The sequence below is a fragment of the Cyprinus carpio genome, chromosome A13 (genome assembly GCF_018340385.1).
Source record: "Cyprinus carpio isolate SPL01 chromosome A13, ASM1834038v1, whole genome shotgun sequence".
Lineage (NCBI taxonomy): Eukaryota > Metazoa > Chordata > Actinopteri > Cypriniformes > Cyprinidae > Cyprinus > Cyprinus carpio.
Genome location: NC_056584.1, coordinates 6,143,985 through 6,165,927, shown reverse-complemented (window position 1 = coordinate 6,165,927; position 21,943 = coordinate 6,143,985). Strand labels below are relative to the sequence as shown.

The 21,943-nt window shown below is 37.3% G+C and overlaps 2 protein-coding genes across 4 annotated transcripts in view; both read left to right on the top strand.

Moving 5' to 3' along the window:
* The first annotated feature begins 52 nt into the window (after positions 1-52).
* Positions 53-7,195, top strand: LOC109046254 (protein YIPF3-like). Its single transcript, XM_042768478.1, has 9 exons — positions 53-316; positions 852-1,061; positions 1,244-1,350; positions 1,435-1,480; positions 2,130-2,222; positions 3,244-3,375; positions 3,489-3,602; positions 3,707-3,830; positions 6,276-7,195. Exons 1-9 carry the CDS (start codon positions 239-241, stop codon positions 6,404-6,406), a joined length of 1,035 nt encoding a protein of 344 aa, XP_042624412.1. The 5' UTR covers positions 53-238; the 3' UTR covers positions 6,407-7,195.
* Positions 7,196-13,616: 6,421 nt separating this feature from the next.
* LOC109045963 (leucine-rich repeat-containing protein 73) overlaps positions 13,617-21,943 on the top strand; it is a 10,107-nt gene continuing 1,780 nt past the window's right edge. For 2 of the 3 annotated variants that reach the window (XM_019063767.2, XM_019063765.2), the window contains exons 1-5: positions 13,617-14,317; positions 15,818-15,978; positions 19,289-19,411; positions 19,773-19,873; positions 21,882-21,943. The exon at positions 21,882-21,943 is cut by the window's right edge and continues 134 nt beyond it. In XM_019063767.2, the coding sequence (XP_018919312.1) occupies positions 14,046-14,317; positions 15,818-15,978; positions 19,289-19,411; positions 19,773-19,873; positions 21,882-21,943 (719 nt within the window). In that variant the 5' untranslated portion in view covers positions 13,617-14,045. The remainder of the gene's footprint in view (positions 14,318-15,817; positions 15,979-19,288; positions 19,412-19,772; positions 19,874-21,881) is intronic. The other variant, XM_019063766.2, reaches the window with a different exon arrangement.

The window sequence follows — 21,943 nt, the reverse complement described above, 5'->3', positions numbered from 1 at the left end:
ATATGTTCCAAGACTGATCAAACGCGGAAGTACTTTATTCGCGGAAGTAGAATCAGGAATGTTGTCGTCATCGCGTCACAATTTCAGCCCAGCGCCGTACAGCTGGCAAAACAATTCACACAAACCTCTTCGTTGCTAAACTACAATGAGCACCAGAATCAGACTATAGACAGTAACCTCTTGACATTCCGGCCGCTAACCTTCATTATTATATTCTCGAACCTGTTTGTGCAAAACCATGTCGGCATCACAAGGAAGCACGAGCACGGACACGAACACGGAACCATGGGGCAGTTTTGATAACAACATTATCCAGGTAATTCACCTCAGCTCATCTTCATTACAGCGACACAACTTCTGAAATACACGCATTTGTTCTCTCTCTTAATCAAGCTTAGTGCGTTTTGCTTAATCTGACCTCGAGCGCGTGAAAGTGTTGTGCTGGCACTATGCATATTTTATTGTATCTTGATGTATAATATGGCGTGTATGTGCATTTTCATTCACATTCCTCTATTTTGCATGAAATATAATAAATTGTGGTAAACAATTTTGTACATGCACACTAGAATAAAGTGGAGGAGGCAAATAATTGTGCATAAAAAACAAAGCTCTGAAACATGCTGTTAGATTGGTGTATGTACAGATAACCACAGTGTTGCCATTATACCATAAAAAAAAAAACATTATTGCAGTTTAACATCCACAATATGTCATAGTCTTTAGTAAATTGTGCGAAAAATAAACATGTCCTGTATTACAAATGCGTAGATGGAAGCATGAGTTTTTCACCAAATTACGAAGTGAGACTTTTTAAACCAGCGTTCGTTCTTTAATGTGACTGACCCCAGGGCAGGGGCTCGGCGGTGATAGACATGGAGAATATGGACGACACCTCTGGTTCCAGCTTTGAGGATATGGGGGAGATGCATCAGCGTATGAAGGAGGAGGAGGAGGTGACAGCCGAGGCCGCAGCTACGGAGGAGGACAACGGGGAATATGGGGACTTCCTCGGGATGAAGGGCTTGAAGGGGCAGCTGGGCAGACAGGTGGCTGATGAGGTGAGCTTTCATTCACTTGATGATTCGCACGAGCATGAAATGAGGTATCAAGCACATTTCTGAATGGATATGAGTGATAAATGCTACTGTGAAATCTATATTACACCGTTTTGGCTTTGCTTTAAATAGTTCTGTTTGGCTTCGTGTAGACGAGAGTACTAATATATCTTGTGTCCACGCAGGTATGGCAGGCAGGAAAGCGTCAGGCCTCGAAAGCATTTAATCTCTACGCCAATATTGACATTCTCCGGCCGTACTTTGATGTGGAGCCTATTCAAGTCAGAAACAGGTAAGATGCATGCCATTCTAACAGTGGTTTTGCGATGTCAGCATCACTGATTCTGGCTCAGTTAACCAGCTGCTTGATCCACAGGTTGATCGAATCCTTGATCCCAGTCCGGATCATCAACTTTCCACAGGTAAGACACTTGATCAATTTTAAAAAATGAATTCAAGTTTAATTGTATTTAAAAAGCACACTTTATCAAACCTTAAAAGACAAATAACTGTGAATTTATACTTTTAGTAAGTAAATGGTCTTTTAGTATAGACAGCTTTCTAAGGCCTCTAAATGATCAACATAATTAAAACTTGTTTTATTTTAGTAAGTAAATGGTCTTTTAGTATAGTTTTAAAAAGTTGTGGTCTTTTTTTAAAAATGTTGTGGTCTTTTTGGTTAAAATGTGTGTGGTACATAAATTAAACCTAAAAAAAACATAAATTAAAAACAAAAATAACAAAAACTATAACATTTAAAACTAAAGAGCTTTGATCATTAAACTAAGCATTTAAATAGTTTTATCATCTTAATAATTATTAGGAGTTTTAGTGTGTAAACACATTTATTTTTCTTGCTATTATTTTCTATTGCAAACTTTACAGGGGTATTTATTTGTAGCTATTTACTTGTATTTTGCATATCTGCATGTCTTTTCTTTATTGTCGCACTGCATATTTTATTTAGTTTTGAGCTTTTTGAATAGCTGAACTGGCCAGTGCAGACTTGTAACAGTAGTTATGAGAACTTATTCTTCATTAGTTCATTTTTTTTTTATCTTTTAAACACAGAAAGTTGCTGGAGAGCTGTATGGACCAATGATGCTGGTGTTCACAATGGTGGCTATTCTGCTCCATGGCATGAAGACATCAGGAACCGTTATTGTAAGCAACTTTCCACACATTTGTCTTTGTCAAAATTTCACATTGTGATCAAATTTCACAGAAAAATCACGATACAACTTTATTAAAGTTCTACACTCAAGAACATTGAACGATTTATATTTAACACTATATACACTTCACTGTATAAATTATACGTTGATTCTTAATAAAACAACTGTATTAAAGTTCTTCAGTCAAGAGCAGTGAGTGATTTTTCTCTTTATTATATGTTTATTAACATTAAAGGGATAGTTCAGCCAAAAATGAAAATTTTGTGATGATTAATTCTCTATAAAGTTGTTTTAAACCTGAATGAATTTTATTCTTCTGTTGAACATAAAAGTTATTTTGAAGATTCTGGGTAACCAAACAGTTGCTGGTCCCCGGTGACTTTCATAGTATTTTTTTTTCCCCACTATCAAAGTCTATGGGGACCAGCAACTGTTTGGTTACCCACATTCTTCAAAATATCTTCTTTTGTGTTCAGCACAAGAAATAAATTAATACAGGTTTGGGACAACATGAGAGTGAGTAAATAATCACAGAAATAAAATTTTGGGGTTAATGACAAGTGACATCATGTTTAGTACTATTAGTCTGCTGTCACTTTAAGACCTGCACACATCTTATATAAAGGCATGCATCTGTTTTTCTCTCAAATGTTTACTTTACTTTAGACATAACCAATAGCGTGACTACATAGTTTATATGTAAACTTTGTCAGAACAGCATGTGAATGAAATGTTTAACTGGCAATTTAATAATGCACTTTTGTGATAAGCTCAGTGTCCCGTTAGTGTAACTCTACCATTGTGTTAACATTTGATGTGAATGTGTGTGACGTCGTACAGCATATTGTGACAGTGGTGCCCGAACTGCAACTGATAGATTGTGCTCTGCAGCACGATACTACGATATTTCTTCACAAGCAGATCATGGAGACATTTTAATGGTCCATGATCAAAAATCGTGATATTGCACACCCTTATGATCAAATGTTTTTGTTTGTTTGTTGAAACAGAGAGAAGGCACGCTGATGGGAACTGCCATTGGAACCTGTTTTGGATACTGGCTGGGAGTGTCTTCCTTCATCTATTTCCTTTCTTACCTGTGCAACGCTCAGATTACCATGCTGCAGATGTTGTCTTTGCTAGTACGTACCTCACATTTCCCATGAAGAGAGTATATGACATGCCCACTTCATGTTAGGGCTGTTTAGCTTACGGTTTGTTTAGACTGTGTGTCTCATAATATCTTTGTTTTCAGGGTTACGGTCTCTTTGGCCACTGTATGGTCCTTTTCATCACTTACAATGTCCACTTCCACTCGCTCTTCTACTTTCTCTGGCTGGTGATTGGAGGACTCTCTACTCTACGCATGGTAAAGAAAAATTGAACGAGGGCTAAGATTATGCATGTATTACTGTAAGATGTGTAGTCACCATATCATATTTAATCTTCATTGATTTGTTGTCTTTCTCACAGGTGGCTGTGCTGATTTCCCGTACTGTTGGTCAGACTCCTCGCCTCATCTTGTGTGGGACCCTGGCTGCTCTTCACATGCTTTTTCTGCTCTATCTGCACTTTGCTTACCATAAGATGGTTGAAGGTAAGACACGAGTCCTAAAACTAAAATACAAAAATAAAAAAAATTTCAAAAAATAAAACAATTAAAAACAAAAAAAAACAAAAGCACAGTTAAAATCTAGTAAAAATAATTGGAAATAAAAAACAAATTTCCTCACTTTTCAGTGTTAAATGAACACAAAGAAACATTTATTCATGTTTATTCATTCATATGCACTAATATAACAATACATTGTAATATACCACAGTATTTGCTTAAACATATTTATATACAAAACATTTTATAAAACATTTTAATACATGCATGCAGAAACATCCATGAGTGATGATACAAAGGACAGAAATAAAAGTTGCATTAAAATAATTGCAATATTACTACTTTACAGTACATCTACAGCAAACACATTACAAATCCAAATAAGTATCAATTATATTACTCTCATACAGGTCCTTCTCAAAAAATTAGCATATTGTGAAAAAGTTCATTATTTTCCATAATGTAATGATAAAAATTAAACTGTCATATATTTTAGATTCATTGCACACCAACTGAAATATTTCAGGTCTTTTATTGTTTTAATACTGATGATTTTGGCATACAGCTCATGAAAACCCAAACATTCCTATCTCAAAAAATTAGCATATTTCATCCGACCAATAAAAGAAAAGTGTTTTTTAATACAAAAAAAGTCAACCTTCAAATAATTATGTTCAGTTATGCACTCAATACTTGGTCGGGAATCCTTTTGCAGAAATGACTGCTTCAATGCGGCGTGGCATGGAGGCAATCAGCCTGTGGCACTGCTGAGGTGTTATGGAGGCCCAGGATGCTTCGATAGCGGCCTTAAGCTCATCCAGAGTGTTGGGTCTTGCGTCTCTCAACTTTCTCTTCACAATATCCCACAGATTCTCTATGGGGTTCAGGTCAGGAGAGTTGGCAGCCCAATTGAGCACAGTAATACCATGGTCAGTAAACCATTTACCAGTGGTTTTGGCACTGTGAGCAGGTGCCAGGTCGTGCTGAAAAACGAAATCTTCATCTCCATAAAGCTTTTCAGCAGATGGAAGCATGAAGTGCTCCAAAATCTCCTGATAGCTAGCTGCATTGACCCTGCCCTTGATAAAACACAGTGGACCAACACCAGCAGCTGACATGGCACCCCAGACCATCACTGACTGTGGGTACTTGACACTGGACTTCAGGCATTTTGGCATTTCCTTCTCCCCAGTCTTCCTCCAGACTCTGGCACCTTGATTTCCGAATGACATGCAAAATTTGCTTTCATCCGAAAAAAGTACTTTGGACCACTGAGCAACAGTCCAGTGCTGCTTCTCTGTAGCCCAGGTCAGGCGCTTCTGCCGCTGTTTCCGGTTCAAAAGCACACGCCTGTGCACGGTGTCTCTGGATGTTTCTACTCCAGACTCAGTCCACTGCTTCCGCAGGTCCCCCAAGGTCTGGAATCGGTCCTTCTCCACAATCTTCCTCAGGGTCCGGTCACCTCTTCTCGTTGTGCAGCGTTTTTTGCCACACTTTTTCCTTCCCACAGACTTCCCACTGAGGTGCCTTGATACAGCACTCTGGGAACAGCCTATTCATTCAGAAATTTCTTTCTGTGTCTTACCCTCTCGCTTGAGGGTGTCAATGATGGCCTCCTGGGTTAACCTCTTACCCATGATTGCGGTTTTGAGTAATGAACCAGGCTGGGAGTTTTTAAAAGCCTCAGGAATCTTTTGCAGGTGTTTAGAGTTAATTAGTTGATTCAGATGATTAGGTTAATAGCTCGTTTAGAGAACCTTTTCATGATATGCTAATTTTTTGAGATAGGAATTTTGGGTTTTCATGAGCTGTATGCCAAAATCATCAGTATTAAAACAATAAAAGACCTGAAATATTTCAGTTGGTGTGCAATGAATCTAAAATATATGAAAGTTTAATTTTTATCATTCCATTATGGAAAATAATGAACTTTTTCACAACATGCAAATATCAATAAAATTACCCTTATATAGCCTAGTAAGTATCAATTATATTACTCTCATGGCAAATGCAGTTAAATCCAAAATACTAACCTAAGGAAGGTAACAATAGGATAGTTAAAATATATCACTGGAGCACTGAATTGCTTACTGAAAGACTATAAAACAAATGAATACAATTAGAAAATAAACATAACATCCCCATACATCAATAACAAAAATAAAAAGAAACAAATCATTATTGTGAACTATTGTGATCAATAGAAATTCAAATTCAAATAAAAATAAAATATTCCAATTTAAAAACTAACAGTTTTACTCTGAAACATGGTGCACATGTAGTTCTTACCTGTGCATGAACGTCTTCTGTCTTATGTGAAGTCTTATACATGCATTACTCTACACGATCATTGTCATGATCAAAAGCCTAAGCTACAGTCAAGTTGTGCAGTGTTACAGGCTTTGTCATTGCTGTGTCTTTCTGTTTCAGGTATTCTGGACACCTTAGAAGGACCTAACATCCCACCCATCCAGAGAGTAGCCAGAGATGTTCCCGTTGTTGCAAGTGCTGTTGTAAATGCCACCATCAAGTCAATAGCTGCAGTTGTACAGTCCCAGTGATTATATATATATTTGTCTATTGAGTCAGTAGTACAGTCCAGTGAGGCTGGTGTACATATGTAGGGTCAGGGCAACACAAAATCATGAAGCAGTCTCTGTTGAGCACCATAGGTCTGAGCTCAGTTTGTATCTCATGTTATTCCTGATGCTGTCGAACAGACCTAAAAGGGTGGCTTCACTTGATTTTGGCTCGTATTATTATGAGACAATTTTGACACTATCCAATTCAATCTACACCTGTCTTAATAATTTTTTGTTAAGGGTTACAGTACATAAGACCTCCTATTATTAGAATGGTTTATTCAGAATATGTAAGAATTCCTTAAGGATGCTGATACTAATAATTATTCTTCAAAAACCCTGTTGACATTAAATGCAGCTTGCTATTTGCACTGGTTGTCCTCACAGACTGTCTCAGATTCAGAGTGACATCACACTTCTGTTTTTAGGTCTTGTTGCATAATTTTTTACAAATATTTTCACAGTTGCAAAGAAAGTCTTTATCAAGACTCGATAGAGAAATCTTGATCAGAAAGCAAAGTGCATAGAAATACTGAAATGCAATGGTATTTAATTTGAAGATGAGAAAGATTGTCATGGTGCATGCAATCTTTTTTTCCCTAATTCATATTTAGCCAGCCATTGTGGTGCAGTCTGATTCCTGCTATTTAAAGCTATGGTTTAGGGGGGTGAGGGTTTTCTGCTCTCTCATTATGTTGTCTTCTTTATGTGAGCTTCTTATTTAAAGGGTTCTTGTAAAGAGAAAATAAAGAAACGTTGTTGTCCTTATTTGTGATCTGAGGTGTCATGCCAGGATATGTTTAATACTTGGAATTTAGACTCCAATTAAAGAGATTAAATAATACCCACAGTATTTTGTATTAATACTGCACATAACAGTAGCTGATGCTCTGAACAGTAACGTTTTGCTAAACCTAAACATGGTCACAACTCAAATCATTTGATGTAGCATAATGAATGCTGCTCTGAGAAAAACATAGTGGAAATAGTTTCATAGATGTCGATGCACCTGTAATGTACAACTCTAAATATGCATTTACTGAGAGTCAGTGAACTGTAACATCCATGGTTTATTTACACACTCCTGCAACTTGGTTTATTAGGTTCACCTGTTCAGCTGCTTGTTAATGCAAATATCTAATCAGCCAATCACATAGCAGTAACTGCATGGTCAAAAGGATCTTCTGAAGTTTAAACTGAGCATCAGAATGAGGAATAAAGCTGGTTTAAGTGACTTTGAATGTGGCGTGACCAGACCGGCAGACCTAATTTCAGAAATTGCTGATCTACTGGGAGTTTTATGCACAACCATCTCAATGGTTTACAGAGGTTGTTTTGAAAAAGAGAAATGTCCAGTGAGAGACAGTTCTATGGCTGTAAATGCCTTGATGACGCCAGAGGTTAGAGGAGAATGGCCAGACTGGTTCAAGCTGATAAAAAGGCAGCTCAAATAACCTAAAAATAACTCAAAAATAAAAGAACTACTAAAATAACTCAATCACTTGTTACAACTGAGGCATCTTTGAAGGCACAACACATTGAACTTTGAAGCAGATGGGCTACAGCAGCTCAATATAATTCACATGGGCTCGCCAAAACTGGACAACAGAAAATTGAAAAAGGGTTGCCTGAGTCTGGATTTCTTATGACGAGTCTGATATGGACAGAATTTGGTGTAAACAACATGAAAGCATGGATCCATCCTTCCTTGAATCAATTGTAATCAGTGGTTCAGGCTGGTGGTGGTGGTGTAGTGATGTGGAGGATATTTTCTTGGCACACTTTTGGCTTAATACCAAGTGTGCATTGTTTAAATGCCACAGCATACCTGATTGTTGCTGGCCATGTCTGTCTCTTTATGACCACAGACCCATGACTTCCATCAGGATCACACAGCATGTCACAAAGCTCTAATCATCTCAAACTGGTTTCTTGAACATGACAGAGAGTTCACTTTACTCAAATGGCCTCCACAGTCACCAGATCTCAATCCAATAGAGCAGCTTTGGGATGTGGTGGAACCGGAGGTTCACATCATGGATGTGCAGCCAATGAATGTTTCCAGTTAGCTAAAAAGCGAATTGTAGCCTCCATTTCCTGTTCTTAGCTGACAGGAGCTTCACCCGGTGTGGTCTTCTACTGCTGTAGCCCATCTGCTTCAGGGTTCGACGTGTTGTGTGTACAGAGAAGGTATTCTGCACCTTGGTTGTAACGAGTGGTTATTTGAGATACTGTTGCCTTTCTATCATCTCTAACCAGTCTGCCCATTCTCCTCTGACCTCTGACATCAACATGGCATTTTCTTCCTCACAACTGCCGCTCACTGGATATTTTCTCTTTTCGGACCTTTCTCGGTAAACCCTAGAGATGGTTGTGCGTGAAAATCCCAGCAGATCAGCAGTTTTTTAAATACTCAAACCAGCCCGTCTAGCACCAACAACCATTCCACATTCAAAGTCACTTAAATCCCCTTTCTTCCCCATTCTGATGCTCAGTTTGAACTTGAGCAAGTCGTCTTCACCACATCTAGGTGCCTTTGAGTTGCTGCCATGTTATTGGCTGATTAGCAATTTGTTTTATCAAGCAATTGAATTGGTGTACGGTGAGTGTGTATGTATGTATGTATATATATATATATATATATATATATATATATATACTGACCCCAAACTTCTGAATGGTAGTGTATATTGTTACAAAAGATTTCTATTTTGAATAAAAGCTGTTCTTTTTAACTTCTTATTCATTAAAGAATATTGATAATAAATCAGCATTTAAGAATGATTTCTGGATCATGTAACACACTGAAGACTGGAGTAATGTCAGCATTGCATCACAGGTATAAATTATATTTTAAAGGATATTAAAATAAAAAATTATTTTAAATTGCAATAATATTTCACAATGTTTCTTCTGTATTTCTGATCAAATAAATGCAACCTTGATGAACATAAGAGACTTCTTTAAAAAAAAATTATACACACATATATACATACATAGATACATACATACACACCTTATGCATTTATAGACATTCTGAATTATATTGGGGTTAGACAACACATCTCAGGACCTACTCATTGTCAAAACCATACTCGATGTAATACTGTCACATGGAATTGATGTTGATGGTGTTGAAATTATGCAGCCAAGCAATGATATCTCAGATCATTATTTAGTTTTGTGCAAACTTCATATAGCTAAAACTGTAAATTTTACTTCTTGTTACAAGTATACAGGTGCATCTCAATAAATTAGAATGTTGTGGAAGTCATTCAATAATTCAGCTCAAATTGTGAAACTTGTGTATTAAGTTCAATGCACACAGACTGAAGTAGTTTAAGTCTTTGGTTCTTTTAATTGTGATGATTTTGGCTCACATTTAACAAAAACCCACCAATCTCAACAAATTAGAATATGGTGACATGCCAATCAGCTAATCAACTCAAAACACCTGCAAAGGTTTCCATGAGCCTTTAAAATGGTCTCTCAGTTTGGTTCACTAGCTACACAATCATGGGGAAGACTGCTGATCTGACAGTTGTCCACAAGACAATCATTGACACCCTTCACAAGGAGGGTAAGCCACAAACATTCATTGCCAAAGAAGATGGCTGTTCACAGAGTGCTGTATCCAAGCATGTTAACAGAAAGTTGAGTGGAAGGAAAAAGTCTGGAAGAAAAATATTCACAACCAACCGAGAGAACCGCAGCCTTATGAGGATTGTCAAGCAAAATCAATTTAAGAATTTAAGTGAACTTCACAAGGAATGGACTGAGGCTGGGGTCAAGGCATCAAGAGCCACCACACACAGACATGACAAGGAATTTGGCTACAGTTGTCGAATTCCTCTTGTTAAGCCACTCCTGAACCACAGACAACGTCAGAGGAGTCTTTCCTGGGCTAAGGAGAAGAAGAACTGGACTGTTGCCCATGTACTGTGACATTCTGAAGCAGAACATGATGCCCTCCCTTCAGAAACTGGGCAGAACGGCAGTTTTGACGACCCCAAACACTGCCAAGATGACAACTACCTTGCTGAGGAAGCTGAAGGTGAAGGTGAAAGCATGGCCAAGCATGTCTCCAGACCTGAACCATATTGATTGGAAGGTGGAGAAGTGCCATGTGTCTAACATCCAGCAGCCATTATGTCATTATGGAGGAGTGGAAGAGGATCCCAGCAACAACCTGTGCAGGAGGATTAAAGCAGTGCTAGATAACAATGGTGCTCACACAAAATATTGACACTTTGGACACAGTTGTCACGCCCCTGGACTCATTATGTTGTGTTCTGCTGCAGTTAATTAGTTATTCCATGCACCTGAGTTTCCCCAATTATTCTGTCTTTATAAGCTCTAGTCATTTGAGTTTGTGTTTGTCGGTTCATGGATGTCTTCCATGTGCTCTATGTTTCCCATTTTAATTATTAAAGATGCTCATTTCGTGAATTCATCGTCTCCTGGCTCCTTGACTCCTTGTTTAATGTGACAGAAGAACCGACCTATTTTATTGTGTGTTTCCCCTCTGTTTTGTTTCTGTTTTTTTCCCAGTGTTTTTCTTTCCATTGTGTCCCATGGAGCAGGGGGAGAAATCGCTCGGGGCCCACACCAGACTGTTCTGGGTACTGGCAAGTCTCACCAGCTACCCGGAAGACATGCTCTGTGCGTTCTATGACGCCAGTTTGAACATTGCCTACAGAGCGCTGTCGTCCGAATATGGTCCCCGAGCGAATTTCGCCGCCTTTGTGGAGTGGACACTGGCGAGAAATTGATCTCCGTTTCCAGGAGTTAAACGCCAGTGCCGCTCCTGACCCAGAGCCCAGCCCACCATCTCCCTACTGTACGGAGCTTAAGCCCGAGCCCACCGATGATGGAGAGTCAATTCCCGCCACGATCTGTGAGCCAGCGCAATCATGGCTGTGGCCTGGGTCCAGCTGAACTCCTCCCTCCATCGTCTCCTCCCTGGACTTTTTCTGCCGGCCCCCTCCCGGATATCCGCCCTCCTCCTAAGCCTCCTCCCTAGTTCCCACCCACTCCCCTCCCCATGTTCTTCCTACGGTGCGAGTACAGTTTGTGTTTGTCGGTTCATGGGTCTTCCATGTGCTCTGTTTCCTATTTGGATTATTAAAGATTCATTTCATGAATTCCTTGTTCGTTGTTTAGTGTGACAACAGTTTTGACATGTTCACTTAGGGTGCACTCACTTTTGTTGCCAGCTATACTGACAATAATGGCTGTATGTTAAGTTATTTTGAGAGGACAGTAAATCTATACTGCAATACAAGCAGCACATTGACTACTCTAAAGTATATCCAAGTTTCATTTCTATAGTATTGTTCCTTGAGAAGATATGCTAAAATTGCTTCTGAAATGTGAAGGGTGTCCTCACGTTTGTGAGATACTGTATATATATAGTCATGCATGTAGATTGAGTCAGTCTCTGTTCTCAGTTATTTATTTTTTTCTTGTATTATTAGATTCAGGTCAGTCTTGAAACTTGAAGCAAAAATGTTTTAATGACACTGAGACAGCGTAGGTGTGCAGGATGTAAAATGTGTTTTTAAGGGCTCAGAAGAGTAGCAGAGTCCTTTTTTAAAAAAAAAAAAAAAAAAACTTGACATGTTCCCTCTGCACATTTAACTCACTTTTTGTATTTAAATTTTTAGATGCACCATTCCTTTAAAATTATAGCTTTCTTTTTGTTCTTAGATGGTTTTCAGTGTGATTGCAATGATCAGGGTAAGTTAAGGTGAGTCCATACACTGGACAGCATTAGGAATTCATTGTGTTTGTTTCATTCAGGGCTCACATTTCCCTGGTCTCACTGAGGTGGTCACAAAGACAGGGCCATGCAACCAGACACGGGTACAAATGGTTATGCTATCCACCTTCACATCCTCAGACTGTTGCTGACAGAAAGACAAGTGACATTCATGTGGATCCATTTAATATATTATTCACAAGACCCACCTGTGCCACAGAGCTGCAACTGGATCAACATTATTTGTGCATACATATGAACAATGGCTAACAAAGTTTATATATTTTTGTAGAAGCAAACAAGTGAACACAATAATACTGACATTCAGACAAGAATCAATTATATAAAGTAGATTTTTTAACTCTATAAAGCCTACTCTATCTTATTTGATACACAAAATTCTAAGACATTATCTGATTTTAATAAAGTATAAACACTTCAGGACTGAAGCAAATTGATTATCCATACATCATTCTTGGAAATGCTAAAATATGAGTATCAAATATGACACATCAGGAACATTTATTTGTACATCGCTCAGTCATTGTATTACTTTATGTTTTGTGAGATATAGAGTGACAACTGATATTTATATGCATTTTATGTAAGTAGTCTACTATACAGTTATGAAATCTCATTGATTTACATTTCATGCAATCAGAATTTTATCTTACCTTTTTGCCCATATAAAAATCATCAACTGCACCATATTGCATATTTTTGTTCAGTTTGGGCCTCTGATTAAAACTGAGGTGCTTTTTTTTGTCCTTGAGTATGAGCTCCATTCTCCTTTATCATATAAAAGCCATAAAAGCCTGACGTTTTTACTTTCTTCATTTCTTTTTTTTTTTTTTATGTATTTTTTAGATTTTGTCCAAAGGTTCAATAAACAGTCTCATTAAAAATAAAAATATATTTAATGTATCAGATATTACAGGGTTAACTGAGTGGATAAACTGTCAGAAAAAAAGGCATTTTTTTTTTTTGTCAGGGCAATTGTCACATGTTTTGTAAATTGTAAATACAATTTGTTTACTTTTTACATTTTTGATGTGTTACAAGTTGCTTTGTTTCAAATAACATATAAGTTCTTTTGTGTTAAAATGTTTATATTTTATTGCAAAATCCATAGCCATTTTTCCACTGTGACAATTTACATCCCACTACAGTTAAATCAACTGTAAATATTAAATAATCTTTATATATATATATATATATATATATATATATATATATATATATATATAGTAGTAGTAGTACTATTTATTCGTAGTGAGGACTTGTCAGTATATGGTATGTATATAAATTCACTTTCTAAATAAGCTTGCGCTGACAAGGGTTCATAGAGTGAAGTATGTGACAACTTGCCCCGGTGTTCTATTTCATGCAATAGATGCAACCCACTTCCAGGACACAAGTTATCATCCATACAGTGGAATAGATGCAGGCTACACTCGTTACCTCAAGAGCTCGCGCCCATTTTCCGTTCACACGCGCGCTCAGTACAGACGCGTCGCGTCGTGTCGCGGTCAGGCGGATTACCTCAAGCCTGGAGTCGCCTAAAGCCTGTTTCGTTGGTGAGTTGGGAACAATTTAACGTGAGCGACGTTTAGAGAGAGCCCATAGTAACCGACAGCACCAGCATCCTCATCATCTCTTTTGGTTGACAGCCTTGAGCATTTCGGGAGGCAAAAGCAGAGGAAGCACAAAACGCTGAAGTAGGCAGCAGCAGAGCAGCAGCAGCAGCAGCAGCACCTTCCGCGAGATTCCGAGCCTGTAGCTGGTGCACTGGATTAGACATTGCGGATCCGACCACAGGATCCATAATGCCCGTTAATCTAGCTTGACACCACCGAAATGCTGACGGGCTCTATTCAGATAACGGGAGAGGCGCTGTCCGGTGCGGAGATCAAAGACATATGCGACAGTCTGAAGGAGAGCAGCGTGCGGCTGCTGTCGGTGCGCGGCTGCCAGCTGTCTGACCGAGACTTCGGCCGCGTGTGTCGCGGCGTGGCGGAGTCGCACTCTCTCGCGCAGCTCAACCTGAACCTCGGCGTGGTGTCCACCATCGGCCGGACCAAGCAGCTGGCAGAGGCTCTGAAGGCCAACAGATCCCTCCAGACCCTCTTGTGAGTGCCTCTTTAGTTATTATTATCATCATCATCGCGCATATTTCTGGCGATGGGCTATTAATGAGGAGAAGTTTCCTGTCAGCCAGTCAATAAACAGAATTAAACTGAAGAAGGGAGTCATTTCGAAACACAGTAGCCTGTCACACTGGTGGGGTTTTTTGACTTTGTCGAAACAACCCCTAAACCACATCCAGTGTCTACCCTAGGTAGTGTAGCCTACTTATCTAGCGTTACCCTGAACTCTAAAATAGGCATTGTGTACTATCAATATTGTTGGCTCATATGACAAATTGCGATATTCCTCATTTGTACGTCCGCTAAATGAGTAAATGTGTACAATAAAACCTAGCAATGAGCAAACAAATAATAACTAAATAAAACATTTCAGCATTTCTGTCCAATTTTTTATATTCAGTTCTTAATTTCCTTAAACGTACTAGGCTATATAAAGTATAGATATTATTTGTGTTTGTAAAATTAAAGTCTGAAGGACTCCCATTGACCTACATTGTTAGAAAGTTTGCTATCCAGCTTCAAGGGATTTCGATTACGTCACTGTAATATTAGCACACTGAGGCTGATAGTGTTTCTCAGATCGTTTGCATACTGAATTGTGATTGGTCTTTTTTTTTTTTTTTTTTTTTTAATTGTGTGTGACGTATTCCATATTCATTTCCTACACAGGGAAATGTAACTATCCTACCTGTCTGCTCAGTCTATTTTTAACATGTTTTTCAGTGCTTCCCACAGATTTGAAATATACTTGCGGTGGTAGCCGGGTGGAAAATCCTCCTATTACCCACGGTCTACTACATGTGACAAATAACAAATAATTTTTAACAATATTTTTATTTATTCAAATTCATTTTAATTACAGGCTACTAGATTTAATTACATACTCATGTTATGCATTATTATGCATTGTAAAGTATGCAAAATTACAGCATTTAAATGCTAGAGTTCTCCTTGCTTTGTCATATAATGTCTCTTTCAGTGAATGGGACACAGATTTTACTAGTTAATCGATTGCAGATGGTTTCATTATTTTGAGAAGATAAGAGGATAAAACTAATAAAAGTAAAAATGTTTTTCCAAATATACCTCTGCGGCCCACCCAAGTAAAGTCTTTTCAAGTAAAGTTTTTCCCCCGTAATACCTATACAGAGATGTACAACTTCTGTTGTCAGCTCAAGTTGGTGGTGGTCTCATAGTGATTTCACCTCTAATTTCTAATTAGTTAAAATAATTGTTTCAAAAAGCCACATATAATCCACAATTTGTTTATTCTCGTACACCGCTGACAGAAAACAAGAGCTGAGTGTCCTGACAACAGCGATTGTGATTCTGCAGCTCCATTTTTTTTTTTTTTTTGTAATGCAGAACCAACACTTGAAACCCTTTGCTGCTTTGAAAGCATTGTCAGTTTTTCTTCAGGGAATGCAAATGTAGCACAGAACATAATGTCTGTCTCTGTCTGCTTTTCCTGTGCCTTTATAGTCTCCACGGAAGTCCACTTTTAGATGCAGGACTGGTCACCCTGAATGGAGCCCTCTCCACTCACCCCTCACTGGTGTCCTTGGATTTGGGGGACTGCATGCTTGGAGATGAAGCAGTTCGTCTCATTTGTGGCTTGTTTCCTCCAGATGGAGCCAAATCGGGTAAAACATCACAGCTTCACCAGGAAACAGTGTTTACTAAAGACAGTTTCCATACAAAAACATGTAATGAGATTAAATAAGCAGTTAGTTGTATTATACACATTTACATTTATGTATTTAGCAGAAGCTTTTATCCAAAGCTACTTATAGTGCATTTAGGCCATACATTTTTTACCAGTATGTGTGTTCCCTGGGAATCAAACCCACAACCTTTCGTGCTTCTAACACAATGCTCTACCACTGAGCCACAGGAACATATGTTGGAGCTCTTAGTGTATATTACAGTATTTTCAGTTGGGTGAATCAATATTTCAAGGTAACATTTGCCTATGCTAATATGGCAGAAATATATATCGTTTGCAAAACTGACACATTTTTGTTGCTTTCACACTTCTGCAAAACTCCCCAAACTCCACAGCTCTCAGCGCTCTGGCACATTGCCTTTGTGAACACACATAGCTAATATAGAATAACGTGTTTTGAAACATTTTCTTCGTGGCCTGTGGCAAGAAGCCCTCTTGGGTACTTGTACAGAGTGTATTAAATGACTTTTGATATTATTCTCAACCTCGACTACAGTCAAATGTTTGCGTGTCTATTTGTGGACACATTCATGTTTTTAGATTTATGGAGTGAAAAAAAAAAAAAAAAAAAAAAAAAAAAAAAAAAAAAAAAAAAAAAAAAAAAAAAAAAAATATATATATATATATATATACAGTACAGGTCAAAAGTTTGGAAACATTACTATTTTTAATGTTTTTGAAAGAAGTCTCTTCTGCTCATCAAGCCTGCATTTATTTGATCAAAAATACAGAAAAAAAACAGTAATAGTGTGAAATATTATTACAACTTAAAATAATAATTTTCCTATTTGAATATACTTTAAAAAGATAATTTATGCCAGTGATGCAAAGCTGAATTTTCAGCATCATTACTCCAGCCTTCAGTGTCACATGTAACATCCAGTCTATCACATGATCATTTAGAAAATCATTCTAATATTCTGATTTAATATGAGTGTTGGAAATCAGTTCTGCTGTCTAATATATTTGATGAATAAAAAGGGTTAAAAAAGAACTCCATTTATTCAAAATAAAATAAAAAAATTCTAATAATACATATTCTAATAATATATTTCCTTTACTATCACTTTTTATCAATTTAACACACCCTTGCTGAATAAAAGTATTGATTTTATTTAAAAAAAAAGAGAAAGAAAAAAAAAAAATATACTGACCCCAAATTACTGACCAGTAGTGTATATTGTTATTACAAAATATTAATATTTTTAAAAACATAGCTTCTTTTTTTTTATTCATCAAAGTATCCTAAAAAAAGTATCACATGTTCTGAAAAAATATTAAGCAGCAGAACTGTTTCCAACTTTGATAATGAATCATCATATTAGAATGATTTCTAAAGGATCATGTGATAATGATCCTAAAAATTCAGCTTTGCATCACAGAAATAAATGATAATTTAAAGTATAATAAATTTAAAAACAATTATTTTAAATTGTAATAATATATCACAATATTACTGTTTTTTCTGTATTTTTGATCAAATAAATGCAGGCTTGAGGGCAGAAGAGAAACTTCTTTCAAAAACATTAAAAATAGTAATGTTTCCAAACTTTTGGTCTGTACTGTATATATGTGTATGTGTGTATGTGTGTGTGTGTGTGTGTGTGTGTGTGTGTGTGTGTGTGTGTGTGTGTGTGTGTGTGTGTGTGTGTATTTATTGTATATATATATATACACAATATATATATTAGGGGTGTGACGAGACACGAGACTAGGTTCACAAGAACGAGACGAGACGAGAGTTTTGGACTTTTAAAGAAATCCTTAATGATGAAATATATAGGGAAAAACTGTCTTTTATTCAACTGAACAACACAAAATGCAAAAAAAAAAAAAAATGTAGGTGCATTTTGAAATCAAATTGTACTTTATGAAATTAAATATCTATTTTAAGAAATTGTATGCAGGTATAAACAACATGTAAACACTGTAAAAGGTTTTGCCACAAACTCAACTGACAGGCAAGTAATTGCACAAAAATTATATAGCATACATAAAAATAAATAAAGAACACAAATAATATACCTTTAAAGTAGCAGTCAGTCAAGTTTATTATTTAGTAAACTGATTTCCACTTTAATAAAAAAAGTTTTTCCATTTAATTTTTCTCCTTTTAATAATATATACATTTTCACATCAATTTATTAAATGTTTTATTTTTTCTCACCATATTTTTTATAGTTACCAAATTATGTGTTTTAGCATGTCTAAATATTTGAATACATAAAATAACTTAATATACTGATTTTATTTTTTCTTAAAGTAGCCTTGATGTGTGGTTATTCCTATAAAATAATGTTTGTTTAATTTTAGTAGTTATAGTAGTAGTAGTAGGCTGTGTACATTCTATTGTCGTTATTTCAAACCGGACTTTTATTTTGACGGGTTGCCGTGAATACCCTTACAGTTCTGTGTTTGTGATATGACGCTAGTTTTACTCAAATCAAACGGTCAAATGCTCATGAAGCGGAGAGATGTTGTTCATCTGTTTACGTCCTCATTTAGTAAGACGGCAGGCGCTGAAATCACTGCGAGCGTCACGCGCGCTTCAGTGTGTGTGTGTAGTAAATGAAACTGTGCATCTGCGCCATTCATTAACAGAGACAGGCAGAACATGCAGGATTCATATTTAAATCGACTTTTGTGGCTTTATATTTACAGATACTAGTCCATATCGTGATTTGATTTAAGTGTAATGACCTACTTTTGGTTAATTAATTCAAAATTTGAGAAATTCCGTGACATTCCATGTTAAAATGTGAATTCTGCTTTTATGACTGGATAAAGACTTTACTGCATAATTTTCCCGCTTATCATGCGGCCACTTGCCTGATGTGAACATAATATCTTACATATCTTAAATTACACTGGTGAAAGTCTTGCGAGATCTCGTCACACCCCTAATAAAAAAAAAGTATCAAAAAGAATCAAAAGTTACGCCTTCTGTCTTTGCGTGAACATTTGGGCGGTGTTATGCAAATCTTCCCACATCGTGATGTAGACATGTGGGGGCGTGTTTAAACGATCCGTTTCAGGGGGGCGTGGACGAGTCTAAACTTTTATAAAGAATAACTCTTTGGGTTTGAGACTTTAGTCTTTGCAACTTTACAGATCTTCTTTATGCACCAAGAGCTTGTAACACTTCAAAGAGAAAGGAAAACTTGAAATCCCATCATATGACCCCTTTATTAACAATGCTCTTTTATGTGATCAATAATACTGCACAGGGCTTCAAGAGCTTACACTGAGTGCCAACCCAGCCGTCAGCACGCAGGGTTGGGCTCGACTGGCCATCGCCGTGGCTCATAGCTCACAGTTACGGGTCCTCAACCTCGACTACAACCCCTTAGGTGAGCGATTTTCTGCAGTTTTGAGGTATGGATGTATGATGGACATGATACATAGATATATTGACATTTTTAATCAGTATTAATAAGCTCAATAGTTTACCTAACATTTGTAAAGTTAATTATGTGTCTTAGTTTGACATAAATCTGTTTAACAATTAATTCAAGGAAGCAAATCTTTGCCTGAAGTGTAGTGGATGGTGTAGATGTTATATATTGAGACATTTATTTGAATGAAACTGCCACCCAAGCGTGCAAATCTTTCTGTCGGAGAAATGCTGGGTTTGCACTTTGAATACCTCTTGGTTTGCACCTTGCACCCAGAGTCTCTGTCTCAGCTTTTCCCATTGCTTGTGGTTTCCAGGGGATCACATCGCTGGGATGCTGGCTGTCTCTGTCGCATCCAGTCGAACTCTTGAAGTCCTGGACTTGGAGGGAACCGGCCTCACCAATCAGTCAGCACAGGTACATTCCAAACTCAGAACTGCTTCATGAAACATGGTGACTTTTGACTATATTTATTAAAAAAAAAATTCTTAACATTTACATTATATTTAGAGTATCATAATAAAATCCAGGCTGAGAACATGCCTTAGAGGGCTCAGAATTCCACAGAAGAAAGAAATGATGAGAATTTTCATTTTTAGGTTAATTGTAAAGGAAGAAAATAGTTTGATCTCCAAAACTCATATTAATGCATATTAGAATCCAATTCCAAATTCAAATCCACTCCCACACCACAAAAACAAAAATCTACCAAATAATAATCATATTTGATTTCTGAAAGAGTGAACACTATTCGTAGGACTTGTTGATTTAAATCAGTGATGAATTATGTGTAAGCTCATGTGGGTAAGTGCTGTATGATGCGTGTAATGTAATGTAATCTGTGCAGTGGCTTCATTCATTTTTCCCTTGAAAGGAGATTTAGATCAGATATAAACCAGATGAGTAATCCAAAAGCTTTTCCTCTCCCCACCTGCTGAAAAATAGCACTGTGGGGGGAAATAATGGATTAAGTACAACTTTAAGCCATAATTCCTCTGTCACCCTCATGTGACTGTGGCCTCATTTTATTATATTTCTTCTGCGGAACAAAAAAAGAATGTTAAACAGAATGTATGGGTTTATAAATCTTTATATGTGTTTCATGAAAGAAGGTCAACACAACATGACTTATCACTAAACAGATAAACTATTCCTTTAGAAGCTCTCTTATCTTTTCTGTTTTGAGACTGTCAACAGGAGGTAGAATCGGCAGAGGATTATTATTTCATAATTCTCCACTAGAGGGCAAAGTTGTACAGGAAATGTTCATGCTCTCAGTGTTCCTTCTGTCAAGATGGTTGTAATTTCTAAAAGCAAACCACAAATTCTTTTGTGTGTGTGTGTGTGTGTGTGCAGATGAATGCAGTTTTAATTTCCTTTACTTTCATACCATGCAATGAATTTTGATGAAGGACATTATAAGCAAGCATTATATTTTTGTCGACCCACCAGTTCACATTTACAGCTCTGCATGTTTGTTTCCTAAAAACATAGCCTTTTGACTTTATTGTACCATTTAAGGCTTTTTATGGCCTTAAATTTGATACAACTAAATTTAAGACTTTTTAAGGACTCGTTAACCTTCCTAATTTTTGAGAATGCCATTGTTTTTGACTCATCTGTCTGCATGCTGCTCTCTGTCGGACCCAAACGGCTCTACTGAGCTGACCTTGATGTGCTTGATATAAAATTTGATTTTATTAGACAATAGCATTTTGAATATATTTATTTCATTATGTCAAAAGGCTTCGTGGTCCGGTTGGATGCATCTCGCGGTCCGGAGTCTGCCAGTTGGTGACCTCTGGTCTAATTTGATTATGTTTTCAGCACTGAAGGTCTATTGGTTCTTTATGGGTCTGGGCAGCTTAGCTGAAAATCCAGTGAAGCATTTGAGTCTCACTTTTCCTGCAGTGAGCTAGAGGCAAGAGAAGCCACTGACTCCATAATTACATTTGTTCATGGAAAATCCATTTATTTTTGCACCCAATGATCTGATGCCACTACCTTTTTATATTACACTTGTGTAACCAAAGTTTGCAGGTCATATGTCCTACTTGCCCAAAATGAGGCTTAAAGGGATAGTTTACCCAAAAATTTAAATTCTGTCATCACTTACTCACCCTCCACTTGTTCCTAACCCATATGAGTTTCTTCTTTTGTGCTCAACAGAAGTTATTTTGAAGAATGCTGGTAACCAAACAGCTGACGGTAGCCAATGACTTTTTTTTTCCTACTATGGAAGTCAAAGGCTACCGTCAACTGTTTGGTTACCAACATTCTCGTTGGTCAAGTAGCAACATCTACTTGCAACCAACAGCACAGAGATTTCATTGCACTTCATTTCCTCCCAATTCTTTACAAGTACTATTTCATGCTTTGAGCATATTCATTTTCGTCAGGCCTTTCCCTGTCTCTCTGTGATCAGGTCTTCCTGGACATGGTGGAGAACTACCCCACCAGCCTGCGTGTCCTGGTTCTAGCCGAGAA